Raw genomic sequence first — 21,687 nt, forward strand, 5'->3', positions numbered from 1 at the left:
CAAGGCCCAAGTCAAGAGTGTGATGGAATACTCCTGGATGGCTGTAGCTCCAACAACAGTCAAAAAGCCTGACACCATCCAGGACAAAGCAGCCTGCTTGATTGGCACCACATCCACAAACATCCACGCCCTCCACCACAACGCTCCATAACAGCAGTGTGTACTATCTACAAGATGAACTGCAGCAATTCACCAAAGATCCTTAGACAGCACCTTCCGAATCCATGACCACACCCATCTAGAAGGACAAGAGCAACAGATACACATGAACACCACCTGCAAGTTCCCCTGCAAGCCACTCACCACCTTGACTTGGAAATATATTGCTGTTCCCTCTCAGTCTCTGGGTCAAAATCCTGGAATTCCCTCCCGAATGGCATTGTGGTTCATGAAGGTGGCTCACTACAAGGGCATCTAGGGATGGGCAGTAAATGCTGGCGAGCCAGCGATGCCTATGTCCCATGAATGCAAAGAACAACATTTTGTTAATAGAAACAATTGCCTTTCACAAGTGTGCAAATCCACTGTTTTGCTTACTTCAATTTCAACAATAATGGAACCTGCTTTCACCTGCCATTACAATGCATGCACTTTAGTGCAGCGAACAGCATTTGTAGCAGGAAACCTGGCTGCATTATTCAATTTTATTCCTCACAGATACTGGTGCCGAGAACATTAGCTGAGTTTCTGGATTAATAGCTCAATGATAATACCATAAGCCATTCCTGAGTATTGGTGAGCCGAGTAAGAAATATTTGATAGTACTGACACCAATATCTTCCATTGCTTGATTTATTATTACCACGTGTATTAGTATGTAGTGAAAAGTATTCTTCCTGTATGCTATACAGATAAAGCATACCATAGATACGGAAGGAAAGTAGAGAGTGCAGAATGTAGCATTCAATACATAGCCAGGGTGTAGAGAAAGATCAATTTAATATGAGGTAGGTCCATTCAAAAGTCTAACTGCAGTGGGAAAGAAGCTGTTTTTGAATCGGTTGGTACGTCCTTTCTCCCGATAGAAGAAGGTGGAAGAGAGTACGTCCAAGGTGCATGGGGTTCTTGATTATGCTGGTTGCTTTGCCGAGGCAACGATAAGTGTAGACAGCGTCAATGGATGGGAGGCTGATTGAGCAATGGACTGGGCTTCGTTCACAACCCTTTATAATTTATTGAGGTCTTGGACAGAGCAGGAACCATACTAAACTGTGATAAAAAGAATGCTTTCTCTGCTGCATCTGTAAAAGTTGGTGAGCTATAGCGGACATGCCAAATTTCCTTAATCTCCTGAGAAAATAGAGGCGTTGGTGGACTTTCTGAACCATAACGTCTGCATGGAGGGATCAGGACAGGTTGGTGGTGATCTGAATACCTAAAAACTTGAAACCGTTGACCATTTACATTTCGTCCCTATTGACATAGACAGGGGAATGCCCTCCACTATGCCTCCTGAAGTCGATGACCATCTCCTTCATTTTGTTGATGTTGAGGGAGAGATTATTGTCGTTGCACCAGTTCACCAGATTCTCTATCTCTTTCCTGTACTGTGTCTCGCCATTGTTTGAGATCTGACCTACAACAGTGGTATCGTCAGCAATTTTGAAAATCGAGTTAGAGGGAGATTACTTTGTTGATGATTGAGTGAACTAATGAGGCAGTAATTGGCTGGATTGGATTTGCCTTGCTTCTTGTGGACAGGACATATTGGGAAAATTGTACATAGTTGAGTAGATCCAGTATTGTAGCTGCACTGGAACAACGTAGATGCAGGCACAGCTAGTTTGGAAGCAAACATCTTCATCAGCACTAGTAGGGTGATCGGGGGTCCATTGCGTTTGATGTTTCCAGAGTATAGAGCAATTTCTTGATATCAGATGAAATGAATTGAATTGACTGAATATGATCATCTGTGACAGTGAGGATCTCAGGAAGACATTGAGAAAGAAGATGAACTTGGCACTTCTGGCTGAAGGTGGTTGCAAATTCTTCAGCCTTCTCTTTTGCAATGATGTGTTGGGCTCCCCCATCATTGAGGATGGAGCTGTTCATGCAGCCTCTTGCTCCTATTAGTTTAATTATCCATTATCAATTTTGACTGATTGTGACAAATTTGGCGATCTTTGATCTGATCCATTGATTATGGGATCAGTTAGCTCTCTCTACAGCATAGTATTCCTGCTGTTTATATTGCAGAAAGACTCGTTACTTTACCAGCTGGCATCAGCTTTTACAACGCTCATTTAAACAGGACTGATATTCTGGCTTGGTAGAATATGGTTGAAGGATATGTCAGATCATGATTTTAAGATTATGATGGAATATAATTCTATTGCTGATCATAAGAACCAAAGAAATAGGAGCAGTAGGCCATCTAGCCCTTCGAGCCTGTCCCGCCATTCAAAAAGATCATGGCTGATCTGAAGTGGATCAGTTCCACTTTCCTGCTCTCTCCCCATAACCCTTAATTCCCTTGTCTATCAAAAACCTATCAACCCGTGACTTAAATATATTTAGCGAGGTAGCCTCCACCACTTCAACAGGCAGAGAATTCCAGAGATTCACCACCCTTTGAGTGAAGAAGTTCCTCCTCAACTCTGATCTAAACTGCCCCCCTCCCCCTTATCTTGAAGCTGTGCCCTCTAGTCCTGCTATCCTTTCTAAGCGGGAAGAATCTCTCTATCTCTACCCTATCCATCCCTTTCATTATTTTGTACGTCTCTGTAAGATCCCCCCTCATCCTTCTAAACTCCAACAAGTACAGACCCAGTCTATTTAGTCTTTCTTCATAGTCCAACCCCCTCATCTCCGGTATCAGCCGAGTGAACCTCCTCTGCACTCCCAAGGAGGTCCACCCAATCACTCTGTCAGTTTTGAACTACTAGGTCTGTTCCACATTCATACTATTTAACATAATGACAATGCCACACCACTACAATGCATGGTATTCTCATTGTGAACACAGGGCTTTGTTTCACATCAAATAGTGTCATGGCTAGATGCATGTGCAACAGGTAGATTGAGGAGGATGAGGTCAAGCAAATTTTTCCCCTTGTTGGTTCTCAGGTTATCTGCTACAGACCCAATCTGGCAGCTATGTCATGCAGAACCTGGTCAACTCAATCAGTAGTTGTGCTTCTGAGCCACTTCTGGTGATGGACATTTAAGACTCGCACCCAGACTACATTCCGTACCCCCCTGCTATCCTTAGTACTTATTCCAAGGAATTGGGGATCGATAAACTCAGTTGCCTGGATGGCTGGTTCATGACGTGGAGTGACACCAACAGCATGGGTTCAAATTCTGAACCAGCTGGGCCCCATCTTCTCAACCTTATCCCTCACCTGAGGTGCGGTGACTCAGGCCCATCCATCCTAACTGTATACCACTATTTGCTACTTCTACCTCTGGTGGGTCCATTTTTTTTTACTCCATCCTTGAAGTTACAAAGCCAACGCTCAGAGTGGACCAGATAAATCCAAATCCATTTCTTGCTTGCTCCAAAAACCAAAATCAAGTTCTAATTGAATTCAATTCATGGTCCCTACAACAGAGACTAACTAGATCCACTGACAAGATAAGGCGTTGGCACCCTGTGCTTGATCTTAGCCAAAAGGCAAGTGCAGTTTCTGTCCTTATTTGATACAACTTATGAGCTTGCTAGACCATTTCAGAAGGCAGTTAAGAGTCGACCACATTACTTTGGGCCTGGAATCTGGATCCAGATAAGAACATGAGTGAATCAGGTGGGCTTATGAAAATCTGATGGGTTTTATTTCAGATTTATTTAATTAACTGAATTTAAATTCAGTCGCTGTGGTGAAATTTGAACTCATGTCCAAAGTACATTATCCAGTCTTTGGCTTGTCAAACAGGAAACATAGCAGTCAATTTGCTCAGCTGCTCAGGACTCCAATCGCTGCCAGTTACAGCATTTACCTCGAATGCTCCCACTCGTCCAGTAAAGTCATCTGAAGTACTGTTTTGCTAGACATAGTTTAGGATATCAATAGTCTATAAAAGTAAAAATATTTCCAATGCAATTCAAATAAATAGCAAATTTACTTTATTTGCTGTCAATGAAATCAATTTTCAGTTGCTTATCAAAAACTTCTATTTGCTAGATTAGAAGCAATATTCAAAATTTAATTAAAATATTTTTATGACTGGCAGAGATAATATTATTATTACTAGGTTATCACCTCTACAAATCTACCATCTATTTCCCAGAGCCCTGGATTCGAAGATTTGAAGGCTTCAGTATTTCAAAAGTTTCAAGGTTAAGGTTCTTTAGAAATTTATGGACAGCCTGCTGCCTATGCTTCTATTTTTTTCAATCTGGGTGCTTGATTTGTCTATCTCTAATTGTCCTTGAGAAGGTGGTGGTGAAATGACTTCTTGAACTGCTGCAGTTCTTGTAGTGTAGGGATACCAACAGTGCTGTTAGGAAAAGGGTTCCAGGATTTTGTCTCAATGACAATGAAGGAACAGTGATACATTTTCAAGTCAGGATGGTGAGCAGCTTGTAGGGAAACTTCAAAGTGGTGGTATTCCCATATTTCTGCTGAGTTTGTCCTGCTGTGTATGTTCAGGACATACCTGAACAATTTTCCACATTATTAGGCAGATGCCTGTGTTATAGTTGCATTGGAACAGTGTATCAAGTTCTGGAACACAAGAGTTTAGTGCTATTGTTGGAATACTATCAGGGTCGACAGCCTTCGCAGTATCCAGTGCCTTCAGCCTTTTCTTGATATAACAAGTGAATAGAACTGGCTGAAGACATCTGTGATGCTTCGGACAAACTTATGTCTGAGGTCACAATTGCCTCAGAGCAGCCTTCTCAAAAGACAACCCACGGAAAGCAATTGGTCCAAATGAGGCACCCAGACAAGCAGTCAGGTCCTGGGTGGGCCAACTGGCAAGGGTATTTGCAAACATCTTAAACATCTCTTTTCAGCAATCTGAGGTCCCTACCTGCTTCAAGACGACAACTATCATCCCAGTACCAAAGAAAAGCCAGGCAGCATGCCTTAATGACTATCATCCTGTGACTCTGGCATCCATCATTCTCAAGTGCTTCGAAGGCTTAGTCTTGGCACAAATCAATTCCTGCCTCCCAGACTCGCTGGATCCACAACAGTTCGCCTATCACCGCAACAGGTCCACTGCAGACACCATCTCCCTGGCCCTATACACAACCATGGAACACCTAGGTAACAAAGACACCTATGTCAGACTCCTATTCATTGACTACAGCTCAGCCTTTAACACCATTATTCCTACGAGACCCATCTCCAAACTTCGTGGCCTGGGCTCGGCTCCTCCCCCTGCAAATAGATCCTAGATTTCCTAATCCATAGACCGCAGTCAGTAAGGATAGGCAACAACACTTTCTCCATGATCATCTTCAACACTGGTGCTCCGCAAGGCTGTGTCCTCAGCCCTTAACCGTACTCCTTTTACATTGTTGATTGTGTGGCCAAATTCCTTTCCAACTCAATTTTCAACTTTGCTGATGACACCACCATTGTAGGTCAGATCTCAAACAATGATGAGACACAATGGGGACAAAATGGAAATAGTCGACAGCTTCAAGTTTTTAGGTGATCACCAAAAACCTGTGCTGGTTCCTCCATGCGGGCACCATAGTTTCTCAGGAAACTAAGGAAATTTGGCATGTCCACTACAACTCTCACCAATGTCTATAAATGCACTATAGAAAACATTCTTTCCGGTTGTATCACAGCTTAGTATGGCTGCTGCTTTGGCCAAGACCATAATAAACTACAAAGGGTCGTGAACCAGCCTCCCATCCAATGCCACTGTCTACACTTCCTGCTGCTTCAGAAAAGCAGCCAGCATAATCAAAGACCCCGAACATGCTCTCCTCCACCTTCTTTCATCAGGAAAAAGATACAAAAGTCTGAGGGCATGTACCAACTGACTAAGAACAACATCTTCCTTGCTATCAGGTTTTTGAACTACTTCACTTTAAGTTGATCATTCTCTACACCCTAGCTGCAACGTATTTAACACTACATTCTACACTCTCTCTTTTCCTTCCCTATGTACGGTATGCTTTGTCTGTACAGCATGCAAGAAACAATACTTTTCACTGTATACTAACACGTGATAATAATCAAATTAAAAGGAGGCCAAAATGGATTATCCACTTGACATTTGGCTAAAGATGATGAGAGGCTGCAGTTTAGAAGAATGAAAGGCTCTCATTGAAAACTCTAAAATCCTGAAGGGGCTTGACAGGGTAGACGCTGAGAGATTGTTTCTGCTGGTCCAGGAATCTAAAACATGGGGTCACAGTATAGAATAATGGCCATTCATTTAGGATGAAAGAAGAGAAATTTCTTCATTGAAAGGATTGTGAATTTTTGAAATTCTGTACCCAGAGGGTGCGGATGCTCCATTGTTGAATATATTTAAGGCTGGGATAGACAGATTTTTGATCTCTCAGGGAATCAAGGGAAATAGAAGAGCTGGCAGGAAATGTAGCCTAAGATCAACCATGATTGCACTGAATGGTGGAGCATGCCCAGTGGGCAATTTGGTCAACTCCAGCCTGGAGTTTTCATACTAAATCACAAACTCAATAAACATAGTTTTATTCATACTGAAATCATAAAATATGATGTCTCAAAGAAGCCCTGATTCTGTATTGTTACAACTGTTACGGGAACTCTGGCAATTAAGTGACAAAATGAATCAGAGCAAGCAAACAGTCCAACACCAATATCAGAATTGGGCAAGTGTGCAAGTCAGAGACAGTGGAAGGGTTGATGAGGTTCAACTGTCTGTTAAACTGACTCATGAGTTTTAAGGTTTAGGCTGATGGTGCCCAACTACAACACATAAATGAAAAATGTGAGATGGTCAGGAGGGAGGGCTTCACTGGCAACAATTGGCAGATGGAAACAGAAGCAGGCACAGTCACACCGAGCGGGACAACAGACGAGAAGCACTGGAGGAAGATGGTGTTGTCAACCATGTCAAAGGTTGTAGATAGGTCAAGAAGGACAAGGGGGTTATAGTTTACCGTGGTCACGGTGACGTAGGATGTCATTCCCGATTTCAATAATGGTCCGTTCAGTGCTGTAGCAAGACTGACTGGAGGAAATATAGGCACAGGCTTAGAAGATGACAACATGTTCACAAATTTTAGAGAAGAAAGGGACTTGGAGATGGAGCAGTAGTTTGTTGGGACACTTTTATTATTGAGACATTTTTTTCTCCATTGTCATATTTAGAATAGCAATTGAGGAGGAAACTTCTATTCTAAATTTCAAAAGAAAATCTAATTTAAGTAGGATTTGCACTGCCACAGTTCAAAATAAAAGTTATTTTAAAAATCAACTGGATGTCATCTTTTCTGCGCTGCCAATGGTCTACCCCAACAACTTTACCTTTCACTCTTGGCACTGAAGCTGAAAATCTTGGCACAATTCCAGAACCAAAAGTGAAAAAGAAAGAAGACATTAAACAACAAAGAATTGGATAGTGAATCTTTGACCAACAGACAAATACAACAATTAGATCTATATATAATTCATTTTATTTTATCAACTTAGATTCTTTAACAAACTAAAATGTTTGGAAGCATCAAACATACAACTGAGCTATAACTGCATGTATGTTGCAAATTTTGGTCTGCTGTAGGTACTCTGAGATTCAAAGCATGTTTCAGTGGTAGCACTTTTGCCCAAGTTCAAGTGCCATTCTCATGTGCACTGCTGGAGATGCCATACTTTAGATGAGCTGTTAAGCCTTGTTTTCCCTCTCAGATGGAAGCAAAAAATCTCAGACTTTGCTGAATGTTATAATGATTTTCTAAATATCCTGCTACTACCCCCTTAATAATAATGGACTAGAGTATTTTCTCAATGACAGATATTAGGCAACTGGACCAACAGTTTCCTGCATTCTGTTTACCTCCTTTCTTGATTAAAGATGTTGCATTTGCAGTTTTCTAATCCCCTGGCCCCTCCCCAGGGTTCTAGGAAATTTTGGAAGATTATAACCAATGCATTCACTATCTCTGCAACCAACGTTTAAGACTCTAGGATGCAGGACATCAGGTCCAGGGAATTTTTCACCTTGAGTCCCATTAGTTTTCCTGGTACTTGGCTCCAATGATTGTGATTAGTACAAGTTCCTCCCTTCCTTCTGCCTCTTGATTTTCTACTTTCTTGGGATGTTGATTGTGTTTTCTACTGTGAAGACAGATACAAACTACTTGTTCAAAGTCTCTGCCTTTCCTTGTTTCCCACAATTAATTCTCCAGCCTCAGCCATGGATATACTGTATGAACTAACAAATTATCAGCTGAGGACTTTGGAGTTTGTCGCCATATAAAGAAGACAACAATATTTTGGACTCTGAAACTGAAAGTGTTTCTTTGTGGCAGATAAGTTATTAATGAGCAACTTATTTCCAGAGATAATATTTAATCGGAACATAAAGCAAGAGTTTGTTCCTTCAGCCTGTTATGTCTTTTTATTAAAATAAGGCTGAACTATATCTCAATCCCACTGACCAGCAGTGTCATGTCATCATTCCTTCATTGTCACTAGGTCAGAATCCTGGAATTCCCTTCCTAATACCATTGTGGGTATATGCACATCATGTGGACTGCTATAGATTAAGAAGGCAGCTCAATACCACCTTTGCGAGGGCCATTAGGGATGGGAAACAAATTCTGGCCTTGCCAGCGATATCCACAACTCATGAAAGATTTTTCTAAAATGCCATTTCAGGAAGGAAATCTGCATCCTTATCTTCTGACCAAATGTGATTCCAGGCACAGACAATATTGTTGACATTCATCTGCCCTCCAAAACAATGAAACCATTCAAAAAAAGGAATAAAATTGGAATGACGAACCTGGCATTGACCCAGGCACCAGGAGGAAAATGTCATTCTATGTCCAGTTCACCCTAAAAAGTCCTTCTTACTGATACCTAGGAGCTTATACCAAAATTGGGAAAGCTATCCCACAGACTATTCAAGCAACTGCGTGACGTACTCACTGAATCATACGTTACAGTCAAGTCCCAGACACAACAACCTCCCTGGATCTGTCCTGCAGAGGTGGCCTGGGAGTCCTCACCCATGAAGTCTCAGGTAAAACATGGACAAGTGTTACAATCCCAATTGAAGTTAATCCTGGGCACTTAAGGAAGGATGTTAAAGCACTAGAAAGAGTGTCAAGGAAATTTACTAGAATGATACAAGAATGAGGAATTTTAGAAACAAGGAAAGATAAGAGAAATTTGGCTCATTTTCCTTGAAGCAGGGAAGATTAAGTGATGACCTTACTGAGGTGTTTAAAGTAATGTCAGGGCCACAATTTCAAGATGATCAGCAAGAGAACTAGGAGTGTGATAAGGAGAAACTTCTAGGTGTAGAGATTTGGAATGCGCTGTCAGGGAGAGTGGTGAAGGTGGATTCCATTGAAGGATTTAAAAGAGAGCTGGATATATATTTGAATGTGATGAATTTAGAGGGCTATGGAGATAGGGTTGGAGAATGGGACCACTGGTTAGCTCTTGGGAACTAGTGCAGACACGATGGACTGGATGGCCTCCTTCTGTGCTGTAGAACTCAATGATTCTAAATCAGACATCAGAGCGAAACTTAGCTAGATAGAACCCAATTTTTATTGTTTTTTAAACCATGGATAAGTTGCTGAACAAATTCAAAGCAGCATTCTGATTAACTTATAACATGAAGATAAATATTTATTAAAAACTACATTGTACCAGACAAAAAGAAGTTGGAAAACGCTCAGTACAAAACAAGATTCACAGTTCACTCAGCCCATTTTTATCTTTACAGATAAATACAAATTTGGAAGGATAAGACGATTTACTATATCCATTCCTGTACGTTCAGGATAACAATGCAGTATGCATGAGCCAATTGGCAAACTATGGTCATGTAAATGACAGCTGCAGCCAAAACAGCTTCTATGGAGCTCTCAAACAAACAACCAGATTCTTGTCATACTGAGCGCCAACAGGTCTCACTGAAACTCTGTCTTTCTCATGATGATTTCCAATCTCTATGTTTGAAGGACTTGCCTTGGAATTTTCTCCAAATTGAAAGACTCCCACTCAGAAGGCTTTGACAAGAATCCACTTCCAGGGTTTCAATTTTGCATTCCAAGATTCCTTTCTCTTAGGTCTTCAAGTATATTCAAGCTTCACCTATAAAGCACACTTTCAGATCATCAACAAAACACCATTGCTCCAAAGGGAGCCATTCTCCCACAGAACAGAATCACCAACTGTCAATTCCCCTTCCATGCCCTGCTCCCTTTTACATGTTCTCTGCAATGGTACTCCGATTTAAGTCATCTGACCTTTCTCATACTATTTCACTTCTTTCTCTTCAGCACTCATGTAGAGCACCAGTTCCTTCTGAATAAATTGCGCATGTGTAGCCATTTTCTGACTTGTACATGCATAGAAATCCCAGGTTTTTCTGAAGTTTTTTCCACTGTAAATTTCTCTGCAGCAGCTGTACACATTGTTAAGTCCCTTTTTACTGATGCAAATGTGTTCAACATTGGGGTCATGATTTGCAAACTGAGGACACAATTTTCTTTAAACACAATGCAAATTTTATTGTGCGACTTCATTCTACACCTCATTTATGTCCTTAACTGCATGGTAAATGTTGAGCCCTTTCCAGGTTTCCTTCACGTTGATCCATCTTTCTTTTTAGCTGTCCTGATGGCCTGGGCAAATGCATACCTTAGATAGTAGGCCTTAAAGGATGCAATTCCCTCTGATCCATGGGTTGTAACATTGAAATGAAATTGGGGAAGGGGGGCAGAAACACTACTCTGATGTCAGCATGCATGTCATGAAGGTGCTTGAATGATCAGGAGCATTGCCAAGGGTTAACAATTATTTAAATGTAAAGTAGTTTTTGCTGCAATAATCCCTGACACTTGGCTACTTGGCACAAAATGACACTTAAACGATCCTCGAAGATATTCTTATTGACCCATGTTTTATGATTGGATTTCTATATCACTTGAAAAAATGCCTTGGTATTTCCCTTGAAAGCCCTGGGATTTTCTGAATGGTACACAAGCAAAGGTTTAAGTTTAAAGTCACCTACAGCATTTATTTAGTCACTTTGTAACCTGGCGTGGATTTCTCCTCTTTGACAATGTAGACTCTCAACAGGACTTTCTCTCTCCAAAACAGTCCAGTTTTGTCAACATTAAAAGCTTGCTGAACACAATATCCACCTTTTTCAATTATTTCAGCCAACATCTCAGTAAAAGCACAAGCTGCCTCCTCATCAGCAGCTTCATCCAAGACCTTGATGTTATGTAAATTAGTCTGGGCTTTAAAAAGCATAAACTATCCCCAGCTGCATTAAACAGCTCAGCATTCAAACTTTCCCCCTGTTGTTTCTTTAGATCATCATAAAGATTCCTAACCTTTTCCCGAATTATGCCAAAACTTACAGGAGCACAATACTGAGTTTGGTCCTCCAGCCAAATGATTAACGGTTTCTTTAGATCGTCAGAAAGACTCCTAGCCTCTCTTGAATTATGCTAAAACTTTCAGGAGCATAGCACTGACTTTGATCCTCAACTGGAGTATTCAGTCCAAACCTGCTGCTTAGTTATCACAGTTGATTGCACGGCACCAACATAGGCTTTTAATTCCTAGCTTGTCTTTCAAAATAATCACAATAATATTTCAGAGCATATCCAAAATTCTAAAGATTTCAATGTGCGTCTCGCTGTTTTCAAACCTCTTAATTATTTCTGTTTTTGCTCTTATAGTAATTGTTTTACATTCGAGAAGAAACATAATTTACACAAGAATTACACTTTTCTGCCATTGTTATGAGCAAAGAAACTCTAAATTTTAGGAAAGTTTGGAAAAGCAAAGGCACTAAGCACTGCAAAAATGCATCACAACACCAACTGAATGTTGATGTACACATATGAATTCCACTGGCATGGATTGTAAAGTCAAAAATGACATGGGAAAGTTGAAACAGAGTGGCAATTTATAAACATCAAGTGCCATTCGTCACAACTCAAATATTATAAAGTTGAGAACTGCCTGAAGTATTGTACATATAAATAAGGTATCTCACACATGGCAATGGCACAACTGTGCCTTTGTGGCTCCTTGAAAGAGCATTCACAACATCCTTTCCAGCCAATTGTCCTGGTTAGGAACTGAGTGCCACATGCAACATTCCTGGATTCCATATCCCCTCTTTAAAACTCACACATCAGATCCTATGACACCTGGAATGCCAACACAGCCACTGTAATCACCAGATGACCAATACTATCTGGACAATGCATCGATCCACCGAGCTAAGATGCGCACATCTAAGCCAAATATTTTTCCTGGTCAGTTTCACAGAGACTGGAATTCTCCCATCTAGGACTAGCATCCTGAATCTTAATAAACAGACTCTGATGATTTGAGGAACAAGGTGGCTGTAATGCAACTTAGAAGGATGATCGTGGATAGGCAATAGCAAAAATTCAAACAGCACATGGGTGAACTGTAACAATTCCTGTTTATTCCTGTCTGGCACAAAAGTAAAATGGGAAAGGTGGTCAAACCATGGCTTATAAGGAAATTAAAGATAGTATTAGATCCAAGGAAGTAGTATACAAATTGGCCAGAAAAAAAACAGACCTGATGATTAGAATTCAGCAAAGGTGGACCAAGGGATTGATTAAGAGGAGGAAAGGAGAGTACGAGAGTAAGCTTGCTGGGAATATAAAAACTGACTGTAAAAGTTTTTATAGATATGTGAAGAGAAAAAGATTGGTGAAGACTAATGAAGATCCCTTACATTCAGAAACAGCAGAATTTATAATTGAGAACAAAGAAAAAGCTGCCTAACTAAATATATATTTTGCTTCTATCTTCACAAAGGAAGATACAAATAACATATCAAAAATGTTGGCACACTCATGGTTTAGTGAGAGGGAGAAACTGAAGTAAATCAGTAATTGTAGAAAAATGGTGCTGGAAAACTGCTGGGATTGAAGGCTGATAAATTCCCAGGGCCTGATCATCTATATCCCAGAGTACTTAAAGAAGTGGCCCTGGAAATAGTGAATGTATTGGTAGACATCCTACAAAATTCTACAGATCCTGGAACAGTTCCTACAGATTGGAGGGTACCTAATATAATCTCACTATTTAAAAAGGGGAGTAAAGAGAAAACAGGGAATTGCAGACCTATTTTCTATGTCTCTAATTACTCCTGGAACTGAAGAGTCAAGCAGATTGCTGAGATTCTAAACCCTCCAAAGGGTTTTTACAACAATCATGATGATCATAGCACAATTACTGGGATTTGTTTTAAATTCCAGATTTATATTAATTAAATGAATTTAAATTTCACCTACTGCCATGGTGGGTTTTGAACCCATGTTCCCAAAGCATTAGTCAAGATTATCCATCCATCAACATTATTACTACATCCTTATACCTCATACTTTACCACACTGAATTCCCTTTGAAACAGTTTTGCTCACTTTGTTTGTTCATCTGTAACTTCCTGTTCCCATTTAGCCAACTTATAATGCTCCAATTTACTGTTGACTGCATTCTTAGATGTAAAACTCTATTCCTCCACGCAAGTCACATTGGTAAAAAACGGAGGCCTCAATCCAGACCTCTGGGAAACAACTCTTGTCATTTCTGTCTACCCTCTCACAGAATGCATCACAAGATACCTTCAATTCTAAGTGTTTTGCTTTCTAATTTTTTTTTGCAGAACCTTGTCAGATGCCTTCTGAAAGACTATACAAACAATATTCTTGTGACTCCAGCTGATGTTACTTCTGGTCAAATCAGCTCCCAGGGTGGAACCCAGCTTGACAGAGCCGAACTTCTATTTTTTATTTGGAAATGTGAAGGGTGGCTATTAAACCGAGTCCTAGACACTATTGGTATACTTTTAAAAAAATCATTTATTAAACAAAAAAAAAACTCTCATACTCTACTCTTTCTACCACAACTATATCATTAGAGCCATATATGTACCTCCTCCACGATCATCCTCAACAGCGGTGTCCCACAAGGCTGTGTTTTCAGCCCCCTACTATACTCCTTATACATCTATGGTTGTGTGGCCAAATTTCCCTCCAATTCGATTTTCAAGTTTGCTGACAACACCACCGTTGTGGGTCAGATCTCAAACAATGACGAGACAGAGTACAGGAATGAGATAGAGAATCTGGTGAACTGTTGCAGCAACAATAATCTCTCCCTCAATGTCAACAAAATGAAGGAGATTGTCATCGACTTCAGGAAGAGTAAAGGAGACTATGCTCCTGTCTACACCAATGGGGACGAAGCAGAAAGGGTAGAGAGCTTCATGTTTTTAGGTATCCAGATCACTAACAACCTGTCCTGGTCGCCACCCCCCCCCCCCCCCCCCCCCATGCTGACATTATAGCTAAGAAAGCCCACCAACCCCTCTACATTCTCAGAAGACTAAGGAAATTTGGCCTGTCATAGAGGCTTACATTGTGGAAACAGGCCCTTCAGCCCAACTTGTCCAATGCCACCCTTTCTTTAAAAATCCCTAAGCTAATCCCAATTGCCCACATTTGGCCCATATCCCTCTATACCCATCTTATTCATTTAACCATCTAAATGCTTTTTAAAAGACAAAATTGTACCCGCCTCTAATACTACCTCTGGCAGCTTGTTCCAGACACTCACCATCCTCTGTGTGAGAAAATTGTCCCTCTGGTCACTTTTGTATCTCGCCCCTCTCATCTTAAACCTATGCCCTCTAGTTTTAGCTCCCCACCTTTGAGAAAAGATATTGACTATCTAGTTGATCTGTGCCCCTCATTATTTTATAGACTTCTATAAGATCACCCCTCAGCCCCCTACGGTCCAGAGAAAAAAGTCCCAGTCTATCAAGCTCTCCTTATAACATAATCCATCAAATCCCAGTAGCTTCCTAGTAAATCTTTTCTGCACCCTTTCTAGTTTAATAATATTCTTTCTATAATAGGGTGACCAGAATTGCACAGAGTCAGCTACAGCTCTCACCAAATTTTACAGATGCACCATAGAAAGCATTCTTTCTGGTTGTATCACAGCTTGGTATGGCTCCTGCTCCATCCAAGACCACAAGGAACTACAAAAGGTCGTGAATATAATGCAAACTAGCCTCCATCCACCCGATTCCAGCGTGTCTACACTTCCTGCTGCCTCGGCAAAGCATAATTAAGGAGCCTATGCATCCCAGACATTCTCTCTTCTACTTTCTTCCTTCAGGAAAATGATACTAAAGTCTGAGGTCACATAACAACCAGCTCACGAACACCTTCTTCACTGCTGCTGTCAGACTTCTGAATGGATTTACCTTGCATTAAGTTGATCTTTTTCCACTCTTAGCTATGACTGTAACACTACATTCTGCACTCTCTCATTTCCTTCTCTGTGAATGGTATGTTTTGTCTGTATAGCATGCAAAAAACAATACTTTTCACTGTATATTAATATGTGATAATAATAAATCAAATGTGCAGAATCACAAGGACAAGTTACAAAATCTATCTTATACTCTAATGCGCACAGTAAACATACTGTATATGTCAGCCAACAGGTGAACTGCAGTCAGACACCCCACACTCTGAAACCAAGTGACAGGTGCCACCCAAATTAGATGCCATGGATTCCTCATTAACTTCCTTAGATGCTCATCAACCAGGAGCCAACTTGTTCTGCTTTTCACATGAGGATTTCCAATTATCACTCTTTAAGAACTTTCTTTGGACTCCTCTCCCAAACAATGCTTTTTCTCAGATGTCTTCACTGAGGATTAACCTCTGGGGTTGCAACCTCCCCTTCTGCTGTTCCTCCCCCCTTGATCGCCACTTGCATTCAAGTTTTGCCTTCTATGACTTGGCATCTCTGCTTCTCACTCTTAACTTCACTGAACAGCATCTGCTCACAAACCCTGTCCCTCCTTGGTTTTTGGAACCTTTTATTATTTTGGGACTTGCTTTTGGTCATTTTGCATGTCTTATCTGTTCTGGCACTCTGCGGAATGCTGCATCCCACTGAACTGAAATTGCTTCATCTGTCTTAGTGAGTCCCCAGTTGCTAGGCAACAGTATAGCTTTCCTACTGTTAAGAGTTGGAAAAACCTCATTAAAATGCAGGTATCTTTTAAAGTGAAACTAAAACTCAGTTTTCCTTCACACACTTCAGAAATATAAATTAAGCTAAAATACAAACTTAAAGCTATGACTTATGCCTAACACACCCCAATACAAATGCAAATTACCCAAAACTATGTATTTTTATTAACAAGCTGCAATGATCTCAATGCTCCTATTTGATTAAGGTGTCACATATCTTATATCAATTATCTTACTCTCATAATTCCCTTAGATTCTTAATTTTATCAGCGTGCACTTCTTACTTAAGCTGGAGGTTTACCAGAGAACATAACTTTGTACTGCTTATATATCTGAGATTTGAAAAAAGGCTTGTGTAAATGCCCTGAAAACCTTGATACTGATTTCTCCTCTTGTCATTTACAATTTTGACAACCATCCTAGGCCTGGTCCTGATCCCTTGAGCATCCCTTTAAGTTCAACCCTTTCTTCGGAGTGTGCTGTTTAAACTCCATATAAACATCTAATCGTTTCTGTCGATAGCTATATATTTTCCTGTGCTCCAGATTCTTCTACATCTCACAGTTTGTGTGAATTGCAAAGTTGTCTCTTAGCCCAAGCTGACTCTTCCAGAGCGTTGAAACCAAGGGTGGCACAGTGACACATTGGTTAGCATTGCTGCCTCATAGAACCAGGGATCTAGGTTCAATCTGACCTCAGGTGACTGTGGAGTTTTCATGTTCTCCCATGACTGCATGGGTTTCCTCCGGGTGATCCGGTTTCCTCCCACACAATCCACAGATGTGCAGGCTAGGTTGGATTGGCCATGCTAAGTTACACATTAGTGTCAGGGGATTAGCAGGGTAAATGTTCACATTACAGGGTTAGGGCCTGGGTGGGATTCTTGTCAGTGCAGGCTCGATGGACTGAATGGCCTCCTTCTGCATTGTAGGGAACCTTTCTCAAAAGGCTGCCAACAACATTGACAATAGTGAGAGGAGACAGGCACCCAAAGACCTCAAGGTGGGGGACTGAGTGGGTGAAGAGGTACAAGTTAGTTTGTGAACTGATAACGTGTTTTGACAGGAGACCTGGTCCAAGCACATTGTTCTTGCCCGTTGTTTATGGGGCTCCGCTCTTGCGGGTTGCCCTGCGACATGACTCTCATTCTCTTTTATTTATTTATTTGTTTGTTTCGCTGTTTTACCTTTCAGCGCGTAGTGCATGCCCCCGATACCGCTGTACAGCTCCAACACTCTCAGCCGGGCCTCGGGCTCCATCATAACAACGGCTCCGTCTCCAGGAAGAGGTCCGCGCCCTCGCCGCTCCGCCGCTGCACCATGAACCAGAACAAAGGTTCCTCCTTCTGACCCAGACGCTGGGTTTTCACAACGAGTAACCGACCCGCAGCAGATCTTACCAGAGCTGCTCACCTTCATTGAACAGTGGGACTGGGCAGAAACCTACTTTAGCACAAGGAATGTTATTTATTTTTGAAGAGGAACTCTTCCAAATAGGTGCATTTTTTAAAAGATAAGTTGACGAGTGAATGTATAATTCCCATTTTGGATTCAAGGTGTGCAGCACCTACTTCTGTGAAATACTAAAACGTTTGGGGTGATTTCTGATACATAAAGAAATATAATCGTTATGGTTGATTACTTTGTGAAACTGGATCAGTGATTCAAAATTTTTTTTCCACATTTTTCCCTCCTCCAAAAATGTGATCCATCCCTTCTCTGTCTCCAACCGTTTGGAGGCTGATTATCTGAAAAGTGAACCAAACAAACTGTTCCATGTGGTGTGTAAAAATGGTTACTGCTCAAAACCTTTATTTACATCATATGGAACCAGAAGTCAAATTCATAGAACAGGTCACGGTGAAAACATTTATCCAAACATCCCCCTTTTCCTAAAGAGAAATATAATTGCATATCTTGTCGTTTACAATTAATTTACTTGACATGAAGAAAATGATCACGTATGAGCAAAAAATTGTTATTTCTAGTCTGTTCTCTACATATGCACATTGCACACATCTTTAAATTGATCTGATCTTCTAATGGCACACATGTGAGTTGTGATTGGTTATTTGCCTGGTGTCTGCTGGTTTCTGAGGAGACGTTATCTCTCTGAGAATGTTGTTGATGTGGCGAGTGCTGCAGTGTTACTGCTGCAGTTGTTAATGCTGATACAAATGTACGTAAGAAACCACAAATTAGGCTCAGGAATAGGCCTATGGCCCCTCATGCCATCTGCCCTATTCGATAACGAAGGTCAGAATCAGGGTATTGAATTTGCTGATTACTCATAGTCATAATGAATGGCAGAGCAGGCTCGAAGTGCTCAATAGCCTACTCTTGCTTCTGTTTTCTATGTATGTTTCTATATAAGATTGTGGCAGATCCATTGCAGTCGTTGGGTAACGGTTGACTTCTGGGACAGATGGTTGTTCAGTTCTTTGTTCAATTGACAAAATCAAATCTACCTCATCAGCTTTCTGGAGGAGCAGTTTCTCCAGTTGCCCCAAGATGTCTACAGTTGCAACAATAGATCTGATTGTTCACTTTCACAGTACATTCAAGCTGACAACTTCTCTACACAGGTCCCAAATTTGCCATGTGGGCTGAGTTTTGTTGAGTGTGTTGAATGTTTGCACTCTGAACAGCTCTCCAACTCTTAGTTCTGGCATCATTTTGGTAACTTTATCAAAGTGAAACTTAACTCTCTATCGTTTCACTTTGATTTTTTCACTCACTCCCATTATGAAATCTGGCTTCAGTATTTTTTAGGGATTGGAAAAGTAGTGGGGGGTGTGGTGTGACATTAGTTGCTTGACTGACCTGAAGTGCTTTGGTAGGTAGATCTAATTGTATTTTTTGATGATCACTTTGACAATTTTTACTGCTGCCTCAGCTTTTCCATTCAACTGGGGTAGTGTGGAGATGAGGTTTCATGCTGAATTTCCCATACATGAAATGCCTGTATTCCTCATTCATGAATTGGGGGCCATTGTCTATCATCACAATGTCAGGAATGCCACGACAACTGAAATGAGCTTTTGGCATTTCTACAATCTCATTGATAGTCATTGATATCAGCTGGCCTAACTACCAGTAATCTGATGCATCCCACCGTACTAAAAGAGATGGCAGGGGAAATAGCAAATGCACTAGAAGTAATTTACCAAAATGCACTGGACTCTGGGGTGTTCCCCCAGATTGGAAAACAGCAAATGTGATGCCATTGTTTAAAAAAGGTAGACAAAAGGTGAGTAACTATAGGCCAGTTAGCTTAACTTCTGTAGTAAGGAAAATGCTTGAATCTATCATCAAAGAAGAAATAGCGAGACATCTGGATATAAATTGTCCCATTGGCATCACGGGTTCATAAGGGCAGGTCATTGTTTGACTAATTTGGTGGAATTCTTTGAGAACATTACATGTGCAGAGAACAATGGGGAACCTGTGGACGTGGTGTATCTGGATTTCCAGAAGGCATTTGACAAGGTGCCGCACCAAAGACTGCTGCATAAGGTAAAGATGCATCGTGTTACTGGTAATGTATTAGCATGGATAGAGGATTGGTAACTAACGGAAAGCAAAGAGTGGGGGTAAATAAGTTGTTTTCTGGTTGGCAATCTGCAACTAGTGGTGTGCCTCAGGGATCAGTATTGGGACCACAATTCTTTACGATTTACATAGATGAATTGGAGTTGGGGACCAAGTGTAGTGTGTCAAAATTCGTAGATGATACTAAGATGAATGGCAGAGCAAAATGTGCAGAGGACGCTGAAAGTCTGCAAAGGGATATAGATAGTCTAAGTGAGTGGATGAGGGTCTGGCAGATGGAGTACAATGTTGGTAAATGTAGGTTATCTATTTTGGTAGGAACAACAGCAAAATGGACTATTATTTAAACGGTAAAAAATTGCAGCAGGCTGTGCAGAGGGACCTGAGTGTCCTTGTGCAAGAATCACACAAAGAGTTGGTTTACAAGTGCAGCAGGTAATTAAGAAGACAAATGGAATTTTGTCCTTTATTGCTCGAGGGATGGAGTTTAAAAACAGCGAGGCTACGTTGCAGCTGCATAAGGTACTGGTGAGGCCACACCTGGAGTACTATGTACAGTTTAGATGTTCTTCCTTGAGAAAGGATATACTGGGACTGGAGTGGATGCAGAGGAGATTCACTAGATTGATTCTGGAGTTGAGAGGGTTGACTTATGAGGAGAGACTAGATTGGGGCCACATCATTGGAATTCTGAAGAATGAGGATAGGCTTTATAGAAACATAACAAAATTATGAAGGGAATAGATAAGATAGAAGCAGCAAAGTTGTTTCCACTGGCAGGTGAAACTAGAACTAGGAGGCATGGCCGCAAAATAAGGGGAAGCAGATTTAGGACTGAGTTGAGGAGGAATTTCTTCACACTAAGGGTTGAGAATCTGTGGAATTCCCTGCCCTGTGAGTGAGTTGAGGCTACCTCATTGAATTTTTTTAACGCAAGGATAGATAAATTTTTGAACAGTAAAGGAATTAAGGGTTATGGTGAGTGGGCGGGTAAGTGGAGCTGAGTCCACGAAAAGATCAGCCATGATCTTATTGAATGGCGGAGCAGGCTCAAGGGGCCAGATGGCCTACTCCTGCTCCTAGTTCTTATGTTCTTATGTTTAGAATAAGTTTCTCTTCTTCCAATAGATGTGGTCTCACGGCAGATCTCCTGTTTCTAAGACAATCCTATCTCAGATGAGATCATTCTTCAATTGCCCAAATTCGTATGATTTAGCCAAATGTTTCAGTGCAGTTGCATAGTGACTAATATTCTCCATCTTTTCTGTAACTCTAGTGTTAAGCACATAGCGTTCATAATTGACAGGGATGGCATGGTGGCACAGTGGTTAGCACTGCTGCCTCACAACGCCAGGGACCCGGCTTCAGTTCCTGGCTTGGGTCACGGTCTGTATGAACTTGGCACATTCTCCCTGTGTCTGTGCTCTAGTTTCCTCCCACAGTTCCAGCGACGTTCTGGTTAAGTGCATTGGCCAAGCTAAATTTCCCTCAGTGTACATGAACAGGTGCTGAAGTGTGGTGACTCAGGGATTTTCACAGTAGCTTTATTGCAGTGTTAATGTAAACTTATTTGTCACAGTAATAAATAAATATACATGGCTTTTCAAGGTCTCCAAATTTCACAAGTCTGTCTTTTCTGCTCCTGAGTGAGTTGCAATAAGTTTGTAGCTCTATTTCCCTAACATTGGTAACAGAACTGCTATTTTGATCTGTTCGGATTTCTTGTATTTAACTCTGTGGCAATCTCATAATTCAGCCAATGAAACTCAAAAAATTTCAAATTCACTCTCAAATTTTCTTTCATTGCTATGGGAGCAAGTATTGGAATAGTCAAAGCCATAATGACTCCCCCAACAGTCAATGTCCTATACAGAGTTGCAGATTGAAGTTTTAATTATTCCTTGCTGTATTCCACTGTTTTCCGAATCCACTTAATCCCAACTACTCACT

The 21,687-nt window shown here is 41.0% G+C and overlaps 1 protein-coding gene across 4 annotated transcripts in view; it reads right to left on the reverse strand.

The window, feature by feature from the left end:
• Window positions 1–17,521, reverse strand: part of trdmt1 (tRNA aspartic acid methyltransferase 1) — a 71,187-nt gene extending 53,666 nt beyond the window's left edge. For 2 of the 4 annotated variants that reach the window (XM_080210808.1, XM_080210799.1), the window contains exon 1: window positions 17,373–17,516. In XM_080210808.1, the coding sequence (XP_080066934.1) occupies window positions 17,373–17,448 (76 nt within the window). In that variant the 5' untranslated portion in view covers window positions 17,449–17,516. Of the gene's footprint in view, window positions 1–303; window positions 453–17,372 lie in introns of all 4 variants that reach the window. The other 2 variants (XM_080210833.1, XM_080210824.1) reach the window with 2 other exon arrangements.
• Window positions 17,522–21,687: the final 4,166 nt, after the last annotated feature.

This window comes from Carcharhinus amblyrhynchos, chromosome 2 (genome assembly GCF_965287045.1).
Source record: "Carcharhinus amblyrhynchos chromosome 2, sCarAmb.v2.hapA, whole genome shotgun sequence".
Classification (NCBI taxonomy): domain Eukaryota; kingdom Metazoa; phylum Chordata; class Chondrichthyes; order Carcharhiniformes; family Carcharhinidae; genus Carcharhinus; species Carcharhinus amblyrhynchos.